Genomic DNA, 14,606 nt, shown 5'->3' with positions numbered 1-14,606 from the left:
GCTTCTTTTGTTCAACATTATATTAATGAGATCCATGCTGTTGTGTATTTGCCTTTTCTCCTTTTGCTTTATAAAGTGTTCTTTATAACTTCTAGAGATAATACTTTGGTATATAATCTTTTAGAAGAAAATATAAGAGAATGTTCTATTACCTACCTAATAATTTGAAGATGAACACACTTTTTATTTACTTAAATAAACATATTTAAAGAAGAAACTGTAGATCACTATCATCCTAAGCAATAAAACCTATGAAAACACAGGTTTGATTTGCTCATTATAAGTTTTCCCCCCAAATCCTTTTTACTTAATTAAAAGCATGTTCATATGTATACTATGTAAATCCTCTCACGTACCACCTGTGTGTTCGTGGGGGCTTTTTTTTTTCACACACACACACTGTATTTTATTTTTACAAGAGATAAATAAACTGACAACAAGCATTGTAAATGGATGATCGCAACAAAAGGGGGGTTTGTTTTTGTCTTTGGGGGGAAGAGGGGAGCGCATCCAAATTAATCACACTCTTCATTCATTCATTCAAACCAACAACAATTTATTGCTTACCTGCGTCGCAGCACATCTTGATCTGCGTTGGCTCAGGGGCCCAGCCGCTCCACGGCATGTGGGATCTTCCCGGACTGGGGCACGAACCCATGTCCCCTGAATCGGCAGGCGGACTCTCAACCACTGCGCCCCCAGGGAAGCCCCAAATAAGTCTTAAAAATAACTTTATCCTTTCTAAAATTCTAAAATAACGCCTAGTGTCTTCACTTTTTTTGTGATATAATTTAAATGTTTGCCCTTAACCAATTTATGCTTTTAACAGAAAAAAGAAGACACAATATAGATGTTCTAGTCGCAAGATACAGGATTCAGAAAATACATTATTTCCCAGTGCGCTACAGACAATGGGATGTGGTCATGAGAATTCAAAGTTGTCTAATAGATGCCTTCTTTTAGTTCTTCCTGTCACTGTAATGGAAATATTTAGGGCCTTTTAATTACACAACTGTTTCTTGTAGGAATATCAGAAAATGCAGATAAGCAAAAAAGAGAGGGAAGAAGATTGTATTGGGGCAGGGTTATATTTTTAAAGGTGACAGAACACTCCCATTCCCAAATAGTCAAATTAATATTAGTATTTAGAGCCTCAGACCAAACCTCTGTGAGAACAGTCCTGGGCTTAAACTGAGTCCCTCCTCTAACTTGGTCCCTCCTCCGCCGCCGGCCGGCCCTGGCTTTCAGCGTGGCCCCTCCTCCAGCCCCGCCCCCAGGGATTCCGTTATTTTCAGCTCTCGCGAGAACTCAGCCCGGAAATTTTCCGGCCGGAACGTTCGGTGGCGTCCCACGTGGGTTGGGCTTCGTAGTGTGCTGGTCGTAGGACCTGCGGGAGCAGAACAGGAGCCGGGCGCCATGGGGAAGCTGCGCCGGAGGTACAACATCAAGGGGCGTCAGCAGGCGGCCCCCGGCCCTTCCAAGGGCCCTCCCGAGCCGCCCCCTGTGCGGCTGGAACTGGAGGGTAAGTAAGGCGCCCCCGGACGAGGGCTGGGATTCGGGGGAGGGACCAACCAGGTCCTCGGGGCAGGGCTGGCCAATGGGGGCCGAAGGGCTCCCGGACTGTGCCCTGCCTCCGCGACTCGGGCGGGCGACACGGAGAGACACCCCTCTCCCAGATGATACAAAGGAAGGGGGAATAGTGACAGTTTCTTTTTAACTGAATTTGGAACAATATCTGGAGTTTTTTTCCAGTGGGATCCAGCCCAAGTATAGCTCTAGCGGGAGTTTGGGCAAGGAATTACAAGGTAATTCCATCCATTCTAATGGCTTCGATTATAACCTCCCTACCAGCGACCCCTAAGTTTGTATTTTTCAACCCAGACCTGTCTGCTTAGCTCCAGGCTGCTTAACATTTCTGCCCAGACTCCTCCGTTTTGTTAGGAATGGCTACTGTGTGACAGGCACTATTCTAGGAGAATAACAGAAGAGGAGATTAAGGGAGAAACTCCCTGCCCTGCAGAGTTCAGATGTTTCTGGGAAGAGACAAGCAAAGATAAACACAAAATACATAGGACGTTTTGCATACATTCATACTAAAGAGATAAAGCACAAGAGGTGTTTGGGCAGGTTGCAGTGTTTCATTGAGGTGGGGGGCGGCAGGGAAGGCCCTATTGAGAAAGGGTTGAATCCTTTTTTAAGACCTGAAGGCAGTCAGAATGGCTGAGTGGAGATGAAATTTTAAATGGGGCAGAAAAAAATAAAATAAAATGGGGGCAGGATCTTGTAGGGCCTGGTGGGTCATGGTGGCCCTGCAGAGTTGAGAGCAGAGGAGGGACACAGGATGGGCTTAGTTTTTTTTTGTTTTTTAATAAATTTATTTATTTTTGTCTGCGTTGGGTCTTCGTTGCTGCAAACAGGCTTTCTCTAGTTGCGGCGAGCGGGGGCTACTCTTCGTTGTGGTGCGCGGGCTTCTCATTGTGGTGGCTTCTCTTGTTGCAAAGCACGGACTCTAGGCGTGCGGGCTTCAGTAGTTGCAGCACGCGGGCTCAGTAGTTGTGGCTCGTAGGCTCTAGAGCACAGACTCAGTAGTCGTGGCTCATGGGCTTAGTTGCTCCGCGGCATGTGGGATCTTCCCTGACCAGAGCTCGAACCCGTGTCCCCTGCACTGGCAGGCGGATTCTCAACCACTGCGCCACCAGGGAAGCCCAGGGCTTAGGTTTTAACAGCATCACTTTGCTGTGTTGAGGAAAAGCAGTAGAGGGCAGAGAATCTGGGCGATCTGATAGGAGGCTGCTGAGTACATTGACTCTGGCAGGAGTTGGTGCTTGGACCAGGGAGGCAGCAGTAGAGGTGGTGAGAGGTGGTGGATTCAGGATGTATTTGGAAGATGGAGCTTTGTTCTGGCTGTGCGCAAGAGCAAAGGACACGTCAAGAACAAATCCTAGGCGTGCGGCTGGAGGCTGGAGGCTGGAGAAAGCAGGCATGGGCAGCTTGCGGGGAGGCCGGGAGCTTGGCTTTGGGTATGAGTGGTTTGGGGGGCCTGTCAGATATCCAAGCAGAAGGGTCAGCAGGCAGCTGCTGAATCGGACGCTTGAGAGAGGCAAGTCCAGGGGAGAAGCAGTTTGGAGTCATCTGTGTATAGATGATATTTATTTGAAGTCTGAAGACCAGACTGGCTCGCTGAGGTAATGAGTCCGGTCCAGTGAGGTGGGAAGAGAACCCTGGGAGAGTGTGGTTGTCCGGGGACCAAGAGGAAGACCTGCCCTCTGTGTCAAATGTGGCTGTGGGATCAGGCAGGGAGAGAAAGGACCGTGGATGTAACACTGGGGAGGCCATCGGCGACCATGATGGGTCCAGTTTCGGGGGAGAGTTGGGCTGAAGTGATTGAATGGGTTCAGCTGTCTTGCAGGCCCCTGAGACTGAACACATTCCAAAGGTGGACTCATCCAGCTGCTTGTATAGGATCCCTGAAGGCCAAGCAGATTTAGGTGTTAGGGAAGAGTGAGTCTAGATTCAGGAGGTGGAGGGAGGGAGAGAGAGCCGGGGCCGCTGGGGAAGCCTGCTTCCCTCGACCCGCTAATCAGCCTCTTCTTCCACACTCTCCTCTTGGGCCCGGAAGGCAGTGGGGTTATAGGAAAGATTGTCAGAGTGGGAATCTGGAGTCCGAATTCCCTCCTTGGAAGTTTCAGGGATAGGCTGGGAGTTGAAGCAAGTCACCTGACATCACTGTGCCTCAGTGTTCTCAGCTGTCAAATGGGTCCAGCAGTAACAGTCATCCTACCTGCTCTCAGAGTCATGGAGGTGGTATTTTGGGAGAATATGTTTGTGACTGAAACGAGAATGCTTTGAAAAGTAAAGACAAGCTGTAGAGATGTGATGTTGTCCTGTGATGGGCGTCATCCATTGTAACAGCAGTGACAGCTCAGGAAGTGAGATGGCCCCTCTAAGAGGGCAGAAGACCCCTGGACTGACAGTTGGGTGAGAGCAGAGGGACCTGAGGTCTCTTAGACTCAAAGATTTGGGGAAAGTTGTTTCTCACCCCAGAACAAGACATCTCTGTCTATTCCTGCCTTTCTCAGGGGCCAGAGGGATCTTACAAGAATATAAAACAGGTTACCTTCTTCAAAGAGCTTTCCCCGATCCAATATCACCCTTTTTCTTATTTTTATTTTTAGCACATCTCCCCCGCCCCCTTTTTTTCTATAGCACAGTGGTTCTCAAATTTTTTGTACCAAGAACCCTTTTACATTCCTAAAAATTGAGGACCCCAAAGTGCTTTTGTTAGTGTGGGTTGTGTCTGTCGATACTTACCGTATTAGAAATTAAAACCGAGAGATTTTGAAACACAAGCGCGTACAAGCACACACTCCTTTAGCTGTCACCATGTCACACGATTTGGAGCCTTTGGAAAATGCTGCTATACACTCTTTTCTTTTTCTCCCCCTGCTTTTAATTTGTTTGAGAACTGCAGGATGGATGGTTTGCATTGCTTAAAATAGTCTCATTCTTCTTACTGAGGAGCACACAACCTCTCCTACACTTGGTAATGTCATAAAGTTGTACAAAGCCTGAGCAGTTAATAAAAGTCAGACACTGCCTGTACGGGGACTCCAGCGTTGGGTGTCAGGCAGAAATAGGTGCTCCCCAAGCCCCCTCCTCCCCATGGTGCTGCAGTAGGTTGAAGCAAATCGCCTGATTTGGGATCGGCTTTTGGGATCTTAGTTCCCTGACCAGGCATTGAACCCGTGCCCCTGGTGGTGGAAACGCGGAGTCCTAACCACTGGACCACCAGGGATGTCCCAGACTCCACCATTTAAAAATAGATGTGACGCAAGCTTGGTACTCAGTCCACTGTACACGTGTGAGAGAGCGTCTTTCAGAGTTATTGTAAAGATGGTTTATTATAAAGATGGCCCCGCTGAACACAGGGCCCCGCTGGGAGGGAGGCGCTGTTGCAACCTGTTCCCTCCTTGCTGCGCCCCCATCCCTCTCCCCGCAACGCGAGGACGGCTGACCCGTGGCAGGTGCTGGGTGGACCGGTGGAATGAAGGTGTGACGGGCCTGCGCCCCCATTCCTATGCGGGTGCCCGGGTGGCTCTCACTGTGGGCAGGAGGGTCAGCCCGGAGGAAAACGGCGTTAACGCAGCATCTTGAGACTCGCAGGCGTCCGCGCTTTCTATCCTCCAGGGCTGTGGGTCAGGCAAGCGTGTCTTTTCAGATAAGGGCACGTTGAAAGGAGTCGATGCAAGCAACGCGCTCGTCCTGCCCGGCAAGAAGAAGAAGAAGACCAAAGCCCCTCCCCTGTCCAAGAAGGAGAAGAAACCCCTGACCAAGAAAGAGCGGAAGATGCTGCAGAGAATCTTAGACCAGAAGGAGAAGAAGCTCCAGGTATGCACGCTCTGTCTGCACAGCGAGGGATGGGTCGGGGTGTCTGTGACCCCCGACGTGATCCCTGTGGCTGGACTGTCGGATAGAACTTTCCAGAAGGAGGGACAAGTTCTGTGTCTGCAATGTCCAGTACAGTGGTCACCAGCCACATGTGGCTGTTGAGCACTTGAGATGTGGCCAGTGTGGCCGAGGAATTGGATTTTTAATGTGATTTGGTTTTAATTAACTTAAATGCAAATAGCCACGTGTGACTAGTGCCCCATATGGGACACACAGATCCAGAACCTTTCCAGTCCTTGGGAGATGTGCTACTTGGGTATCTGTCAGTCTGGGACAGGTCCAGCTTTGTGGACGCCACATGTTTGTTGAACCAGGAGTTGGTCGATCAACGTGCTCACTTTTTATTCTCCCCCCTCATTCATTTTGTTGTTTATTTTTTAACTTCATTCTGGAGAATTTTAACCTTTTTTGCTTAAAATTTTTTTAAGGAGAAAAATTTGTAATGAGAAATTCAAACATATATGAAGGTAGAGACAACAGTGTCATGGACTCCAGTGTACCTGACATCAGCTCCAACAGTTGTCAGGCTCATGGTCAACCTTGGTCATCTCCACGGCCGGTCACTTTCCCACCCCCTGGGTCAGAGCCCAGGCAGCATCAATCTGTACTAGTTTCTGTGGCTGCCTTGACAAGTGACCACAAACTGGGTGGCTTAAAACAATGGAAATGTGTTCTCTCAGTGATCTGGAAGCCAGAAGCCTGAAATCGAGGTGTCAGCAGGGCCGTGCCCCTTCTGAAGTCTCCAGGGGACGGTCCCACCTGGCCTCTTCCAGCTCCTGTGGCTCCAGGTTTCCTCGGCTCATGGCCACATTGCTCCAGTCTTTGCCTCTGTCTTTATGTGGGCTGCTCCCCTGTGTGTCCCTTCTCTGTGTATCTCTGATAAGGACACTTGTCTTTTTCTTTTTCTTTATTTTTTTGTTTTTTCTTTTGTTTTTCTGTTTTGTTTTGTTTTGTTTTTGGCGGTACGCGGGCCTCTCACTGCTGTGGCCTCTCCCGTTGCGGAGCACAGGCTCCGCATGCGCAGGCTCAGTGGCCATGGCCTACGGGCCCAGCCGCCCCGCGGCATGTGGGATCTTCCTGGACCGGGGCACGAACCCGCGTCCCCTGCATCAGCAGGCGGACTCTCAACCACTGCGCCACCAGGGAAGCCCTTCTTTTTTTTAAAAAAAATGTTTTGGCTGCACCATGTGGCATGCAGGATCTTAGTTCCTGACCAGGGATGGAACCTGTGCCACCTGCAGTGGAAGTGCAGGGTCTTAACCACTGGACCGCCAGGGAAGTCCCAAGGACACTTGTCTTTGAATTTAGGACTCACCTGGATAATTCAGGATTTCATCTTGAGATCCTTAAGCTAATTACCCTTAACTTAAAAAGACCCTTTTTCTGAATAAGGTCCCATTCTGGGACATGGATATATGTTTTCGGAGGGCCACCATTCAACCCATATACGTATCCCTGAATATTTCAGTTTGCATCTCTAAAATAAGGACCGTTTCAAATTACCACAATGCCATTAGCATGTCTAAATTTTTTCAAAATACCATTAGATATCCAGTAAATAGTCAAATTTCTAATTGTTTCATAGATGCTCTCCACCCGCATCTCTTGTCTTTTCTCCTTATATTTGTTGGAGAGATTGGTTTGTTTGTCTCAGAGACTTTCCCACGGTCTGGATTAAAAACTTTTAATCTCTGATATAAACATGGTCTTCCACCCTCCGAATTTCCTATAAATTGGTATTTGGGTCTGGGGCAGTGACTCTCAACTGGGACCGTTTTGTGCCCCCCCTCCCGGGAACATTTGGCCAAATCTGGACATATTTGGGGTTGTGACGATTTGGGGGACGCTACTGGCATCTGGGGGGTAGAGGTCTGGGATGCTGTTAAACAGCCTGCAGTGCTCATAACATCAAAAAAATGATCCGGCCCCAAATGCCAGTGGTGTGAAGACTGAGAAGCCCTGATCTAGAGGCTTCAGGAGAGTCTTTCTCGTTAGTCTTTCTGGCACAGTGACCACACGGCGTGCTGTGTCCACCAGGGGACACACAGGCCTCCCGTTAGCAGCTCTGACGCTTGGTCCCTGGAGCCCTTCATGCAGGGGAGCCTCACTGTCCTGTGCGTGTGTCCTATTTGAATGCTGTGAGCATCTTTTCTTGCTGTTCTGTACGTTGTTTTTTATCGATTATGAAATGTGTGTGTGTGTGTGTGTGTGTGTGTGTGTGTGTGTGTGTGTGTATGTGTATATATATATATATATATATATATATATACATAAACACGTATAAAAGCAGATATAAAATATCTGTAATTTCAAGAATAACAAAACAAACACTCATGAATTGCTCACCCGGGGAAAGGAACCAACTGGACCCACCCCCGCTCACTGCTTTATTCAAGGCAGAGTGGGGACCACTTCCTGTCACACACTCAGCTCTTCTTCCCTTGTACTAACTGCGGGAAGTCTTGCGTTATACAAATGGGCCCTACTTTATTTATTCCGTCTCCCGTTGATGGGCATCTGGATAGTCGATGATCTTCCCTTACGACACATCGTGGTGCAAAGAGAGCCTTGTTTATCCAACCCCAGACTCCGTAAGGGGGCAGAAAGCCACCCTAAGCTCACGCGTCTGTCGGCGTTAAGAACTCCATGAAGGATGGTAATTGCAGTTTGACCTTTGGTTTAAAAAAGACTGTAGGTGTTAGTGATGCTGGAATTTTATTTAGAGTCTCAGCTTCCCTTCTGAAGAGGGGATCATGATGCCAAATGTGTGACACACTCATTTCCTTCCCCAGCGAGCAGAGATGCTCCAGAAATTGAGCGAAGTCCAGGTTTCGGAAGCTGAGATGAGACTGTTTTACACCACGTCCAAACTGGGCACCGGGGACCGCATGTACCGCACCAAAGAGTGAGTCGGCTGGCTCCTCCCTGAAGCCCGTCCTTCCCGCCAGGGCTCCCAGGGGGGCTCAAGGGTCATGGCGTCTTCTGGGGTTATGAGAAAATACATTTGCAATGACGCGTGTGCTAAAATGCCTCAGATGGGTAGAGGCCTCAGATAATGCAAACTATCCTACCGTGCACAGGATGCTGGCGTTTTCCTGCAGCGCTGAGTCCTGCCTTACAGGTCCTTCCAGCTTTTGCAGGGACGAGTAGGCTAGAAGTTGTCATCAAGGAGGTCAAGGATTTGATTTAGCCCATTAGCAGGTTTGTTTGGGTCACGTAGCATCATTAGACATTTGGATCTTCTGCACATGTATGAGTCTCCTAGGGCTGCGGTAACAAGTCACCACAAACTGGGGACCTTGAAACAAGAGGAATTTATTCTTGTGGTTCTGACTGCCAGAAGTCCAAAGTCAAGGTGTTGGTGGGGTTGGTTCCTGCTGGAGGCCAGAGAATCTGTTCCAGCCTCTCCCCCAGCTTCTGGTGATGCCAGTCATCCTGGGCGCTCCGTGGCTGGTAAACACGTCACCGCAGTCTCGGCCTCGTCGTCACGTGGCATCCTCTGTGTGTCTTCCATGGCCTTCTGTCTGTGTCTGGGTCTCTGTTTCCTTTTTGTTTCTTTCTGGCCACGCAGCATGCGGGATCCTAGCTCCCCGACCAGAGATTGAACCCATGCCCCCTGCATTGGGAGCATGGAGTCTTAACCACTGGACCACCAAGGAGGTCCCCTGGGTCTCTGTTTTCTTATAAGGACACCAGTCGTTGGATTTAGGGCCCATCCTAATCTAGTATGACCTCATCTTAATGACATCCTGAAGACCCTGTTTCCAAATAAGGTCACATTCTGGGTGGCCATGAATTTGGGGAGATGCTATTCAACAGTCAACATTTAAGAATTAGGAGATTTCACATTAAAATCCAGGGTCCCCCCTGGTCTTGACCAGTTGGATGATGTGGCTGCACCAGCTGGCCTTCCCACAGAGGAGCCGGCGCCAGATGGGGCCAGTGTGCTCCCCCCAGCCCATGCCCCTGCCCACTGCTCTCACACTTGGCCCTCTCTGCTCATTTCCAGTACTGGCCTGTTAAGCCTTGTGCATTTAACGACGCTTATCAAGTGCGAACTGCATCTCAGGCTCTCCTGTGGGCCCTAGGAATAGAGCAGTGCACAAAAGTTAAATTTCTTCCCTTAAGAAGCTCACATTCTATGGTGGGGAGATGGGCAGTGGTCCAGTGAATACATATATATTTAGTGCTGGTGAGCACTAAGCAGAAAAGAGCAGGTGGAAGGGGATGGAGGGGGTGGGGGAGGTGATTGAGGCTACACGGTAAGGGAGAGTCCTCCTGAGAGGCGTCCTTGGAATCAAGTAAGGGAGCAGTTGTCTTCAGGGAGCATGGACGGCGGGTGCAAAGGCCCTGCGGCAGGGAGGGGCGTGGCCTTTGCGTCCTGGCCTCTGAGGAGCCTGCAGCAACCCAGAGCTGCCTCAGGTTGACTGGCCCGTCCTAGGCTCTGACTTCTGGCTCTCCCGGCAGGAAGCCCGACAGCGTGGCAGCCCAGGGTCTGGAGAAGGTCAGCAGCCTCAGCGGGGCCCACCGGAAGCGCCACCACCAGGAGGCAGAAGAGGAGGAGTCTGAGTCCTCAGCGGAGTCTGGACCCGAGGAGACCCCAGCGGACGAGCCGGCAGAGGCCGGTGCAGGGTCGTCCCCAGCGCATCTGCCACCAGCTCCACCCGGGGCCAGGGGCCAGAGCCCAGTGCCCAGCGGTCTCCCTCCACCAGCTCCTCCTGCGGCAGCCTCTGCCCTGGCCAGGCCCCCGGCGAAGCCCGCCGTCTTCGTCCCCGTGAACCGCTCCCCTGAAATGCAGGTTGGCCTCTCTGGTGTTTAATTAAGGGCTTAGGTGCTCAGGTCAGTGCTGTGAGGGGGCTGAGGGTGCAGAGAGAGGGCATCCCAGGATCTGAGCAGGTTGCATTGCCTTCTGTGCCTCAGTTTCCTTGCCTGGAAAAGGGGGATAGCTGTACCCACCTTGCAGGGTTGTTGTAGGGCTGACGAGCGGGTGCCCGGCACGTGGTCGGGGCTGCTGAGATGGGTGTCCGCTGCCCTTATCATCGTCTGGTCACCGTCACCTTCAGCCTCTGACCACAGGTCCTGGTCCAGGCATCTGCTCACTGGGACAAGAGCTTGGGCTCTGGAGTCAGTTGACCTGGAACGGAGTGCTGGTGCCCCCACCTTCCAGCTCATTCTGGGCCTCGTTTTCGTCCGTAGCATGGGGGTACCCGTCTACTCACAGGGACTCCAGCTCTCTACACTTCGTATCCTTGTCTGGTAAAATGAGGGTCTCAAAGGGTTGTCATGACAACAAGATTCAGGGAGGTGAAGCCCGAGGCCCATGGAACGCACTTGGGGAGCCGTGAGGCTGGTGATGCTGCAGGGTCTGGCTCGTCACCGGTGGTGGTTCCGTCCACACGTTTCCACGGAGCACGTGCTGTGGGCCAGCACAGGAGGTGGAGCGATCTGCAGTCTCGGAGCTCTCGGTCCAGCAGGGGAGACCGAGGTCGACCACACGTGGGACAAGAGCCACGGAGGGCAAGATCGGATACCATGAGCGGGGGTCACAGGAGGGCCTGGCTTCATCAGGGAAGGCATCCGGGTCGAGAGCTCAGGGACCAGATGAGAGCATGGGGGCCGTCCCACACCGAGAAGTGCATGAGCAAAGGCCTGAGGCAGAGGGTTCCTGGGTCTTAGAGCAGCTGTTTAAAACCACAGATTGGATTGTGGGAATGAGGTGATTTCAGTCACGGGTACATTTGTGTGCTCATCTATAAGCGATTAGGGTGAGCTGACTGCTCTCACAGACCCTGATGTGCCGCTGGCTTCACGCCACAAAGGTTTCCTTGTAGGTGACGTCAGAGCCCCATGCCGTCCTCTGCGAGCTGGGGTGTGAGATTCTGCTCCCCACGGCCATTCAGGAGCCCGGGCTCCGCCCTCCAGTGTCCCTGGTGCCCCCTGGGGTTCATCCCCTGCCTTTCTCTGTGGCTTTTCCACGTGCATGTTTTTAAGCCTAGGTTTGCCTGTTTTTATAAGCGGCCTCACATCATATATATTTTTCAGCACTTTGCTTATTTGTTAGTCGGCATGGTGTTCCTGAGATGTGTTTATCTGTGTAGAATGTGCGTCACCAAGGTCCGTTTGGGTTTTGTTTTGTTTTGTTTTGTTTTCACGGCTATGGAGCATTACGTTGCGTGAATAGAGCCCATTTTAAGGACCCTTCTCTGGCTGGGCATTCGGGTGGTTTTAGCTTTTCGCTACCATCTTCACTGCTGATTTAAACATTCTTGCCTTTTTCTCAAAGCCACAGGTACAAAAATTGGGGGGGAGCAGCGTTTACAAACTGGAAGTCACAGCCATTGTGGAGTCATGAGATGGCCGCACCTTTTTTTTTTTTTAAACCAATGGAATGGAATAGAGATAGAGAACAGAATGTTTAAAATTAGCGTGCTAGCATGCTTCTCACATAACAAGGGCAAGCAGGGGCTCAGGAAACTTCTCCCTCACTGTGTAATACTTGTGTGAGCATGTGCGTGTGTGTGCACGCGCACCCACGTGTGAGTACCTAGGAGAGGAATCGCTGTATCTCACATTCTCGATTTTGGTAAAATTAGCACCCGGTTGTTTGCCGAAGTGATTGTGCCGTAAGTGTAGTCTCCCCCCAGCAGCAGGCAAGAGTTCCTTGTGCCCAGAGGGGCTTCTCTGCACCACGCTGTCCCTGAGGACCCAGCCCATGTCTCTGCCCCTCCCCAGCCGTCAGGGCTTCCAGCGAGCACACCTGTTCCCCTTGGCTGGATGCCGGCTGCTGCCTTTATAGGAACCACGTCACCCTACGTAATCTTGCTTTGAGCAAAGCCCCCCATCCCCTCCGCCCTTCTGCAGGGGACGACAACCCCCCACCCCCATTCCGTGAGCGCTGACTTCCCCTCTCTCGCCAGGCAGAGCGGCTGAAGCTCCCGATTCTCTCTGAAGAACAAGTGATCATGGAGGCAGTGGCCGAGCACCCCGTTGTCATCGTGTGCGGCGAGACCGGCAGCGGGAAGACCACCCAGGTGCCCCAGTTTCTCTACGAAGCAGGCTACAGCAGGTGGGGGCTGGCCACAGGGTCCCCACAGGTCCCTCAGGTGACAGTGAGACGTGGACCCCGGACGTTGTTAGGAGCAGGGCTCCTGGGGATCTAATTCCGGCTCTGCCGTTGCCGTGCTGTGTGACTTGGGGCAAGCTCCTTAACCTCTCTGGGCCTCAGTTTCCTCAGCTGTGACATAGGGTTCATCACTGCACCTACTTCACGGGGTTGTTATGTAGATGAAATGACTGAATTTGTGTAAAACGTTTAGGTTGGTCCCTGGTGGGAGGGATGGCGTGTCAACTCCTGTTGGCCCTTCCGACCCATGTGTGTCAGGGTCCCCAAGACCACCCCCAGGTTCAGCAATTTGCTGGGAACACTCCCAGGACCCAGCATGTAATCGTACTCACGGCTGTGATATATTACAGTGAACGACACAAAGCACAGCCGGCAAAGGGAAAGGCTCACGGGGTGAAGTCGGGGGAACCGGGCCCAGGCCCCCAGAGCCCTCTCCCAGGGCGGGGGTCACACAGGACACGCTTCATTGCCCGTGTGAGATGTCATCAAACAGGGGCGCCCAGTAGAGGCTCAGCGCCCAGGGTTCTTACTGGGGCTGGTCACACAGGCGGCCTCTGCCTGGTACCTACCCAATTCTAGACTCCCCAAAGGAAAGCAGGTGTCAGCGTGAGCCACCTTGTTTGTACAAGCAGTTCAGGCACAGTGAGCCCCTCTTGTCCGTCAGGGAGAGGCGGGAGCCCTCCTGAAATCCAGGATCCCAGACACCAGCCAGGGGCTGCCCTGGAAGCAGAGCTTTGTAGGGAGAGCAGCCTCGGGCCTGCTGGGTCAACTCTTTCCTGCCCAGAATCCACCACCCGTCCCCTGGGTAGGTTCTGTGGAGGCACGTGCGCTCGGCTGGGTTGGACAAGCCCCCCGGCTGCAGGCTCAGGTCCACCCAGGCCTCGTTCTTGTTGCGGCTGCCTGGACCCCTTGGCCCCGTGATTATCGGAGCGTCTCCTGTAGAATGCCCTGTGGGCCGTTCCCTTTTGCTGTTGTTAAGTGATGCTGCGGTGCCTTGCTTGGCGCCCGTGTCCCGTCACCCCCAGTGAGGGCCGCTTCCAGAGCCGCGTGTGACTTCGGGGCAGACGGGTGGGGCGGAGCCCTCCTGATGCCTTGTGTTCTCCTCCCCCAGTGACAACAGCATCATTGGCATCACGGAGCCCCGCCGAGTGGCCGCCATGGCCATGTCCCAGCGAGTGGCCAAGGAGATGAATCTGTCACCACGGTGAGGGCTCTGCCTCCTATGGGAGAGTTGGGGGTGGCCCTCTGGCCCCACCAGACCTGAGCCACGGCGCAGGCCCTCGTTCCCCCGGGGGGCGCCACGTCTGCATCTAAGCATAGGGCGGTTCCCTACATGCCAACAGTAGGACCCTCCTGCTAGGGGCGTCGTGAAGCAGGGACAAGCCAGCCAGGCCCTTAGTGAGGGGACAGAGTGGCCCTTACGGGCCTTGAGGGCAGAGCAGAGCAGCAGGTGGCCGAAGGCAGGCAGGAGGCGAATAGCGTGGCCGGGTTAGTTTACAGCGCAGGTTTCCAGGAGGAAAGCCCTCTCCCGGCAGTAAGGCTGCAGGACTTGCCTCGGGAAGCAGTTTGAACACAGCATAGCCCTGGCCTGAGGGTGGCTCCGCGCCGTGTTGGTAACGCAGACGCCTGCGTCTCAGCCCAGACCGTCCAGTTCAGGCTGGAAGGGGCGGCGTGTCCAGTGTGGTCTGACCTGTAGGGAATACCCTGGCGGCCCAGTGGTTAGGACTCCACACCTTCACTGCCGAGGGCCTGGGTTTCATCCCCGGTCAGGGAACAAAGATCCCACGAGCTGCGCCACGCGGCCAAGGAGAAAGAAAAAAGAAAGCACAGAATCGTATAGAGGCAGAGTGCCCGCCATCCACACTGGCATCAGATGTTTACCGACCAGGACCTGCCATGGGTCAGGCCCGTCCTGGCTCTGGGGACAGAACCCTGCCCCCGCTGGGCCCAGCACGCAAACTGGGGAGCCTTGTTCTGTTCGCGTCTCAGGTGGGCGAGGCACCCCAGCTCCCCTCCCCGGTGGCAGCCACTGCTG

The 14,606-nt window shown here is 52.7% G+C and overlaps 1 protein-coding gene across 1 annotated transcript in view; it reads left to right on the top strand.

Annotated features, from left to right (window-relative positions):
* The first annotated feature begins 1,321 nt into the window (after window positions 1-1,321).
* The window catches only part of DHX37 (DEAH-box helicase 37), a 31,428-nt gene continuing 18,143 nt past the window's right edge, over window positions 1,322-14,606 (top strand). Inside the window, exons 1-6 of the mRNA XM_079942343.1 lie at window positions 1,322-1,522; window positions 5,219-5,388; window positions 8,241-8,353; window positions 9,916-10,246; window positions 12,366-12,514; window positions 13,683-13,775. Coding sequence (XP_079798469.1) covers window positions 1,417-1,522; window positions 5,219-5,388; window positions 8,241-8,353; window positions 9,916-10,246; window positions 12,366-12,514; window positions 13,683-13,775 — 962 coding nt within the window. The 5' untranslated portion in view covers window positions 1,322-1,416. The remainder of the gene's footprint in view (window positions 1,523-5,218; window positions 5,389-8,240; window positions 8,354-9,915; window positions 10,247-12,365; window positions 12,515-13,682; window positions 13,776-14,606) is intronic.

Source organism: Stenella coeruleoalba (genome assembly GCF_951394435.1).
Source record: "Stenella coeruleoalba genome assembly, chromosome: 14".
In the NCBI taxonomy this organism is placed as follows: domain Eukaryota; kingdom Metazoa; phylum Chordata; class Mammalia; order Artiodactyla; family Delphinidae; genus Stenella; species Stenella coeruleoalba.
This window is presented reverse-complemented; position numbering and strand designations above follow the sequence as displayed.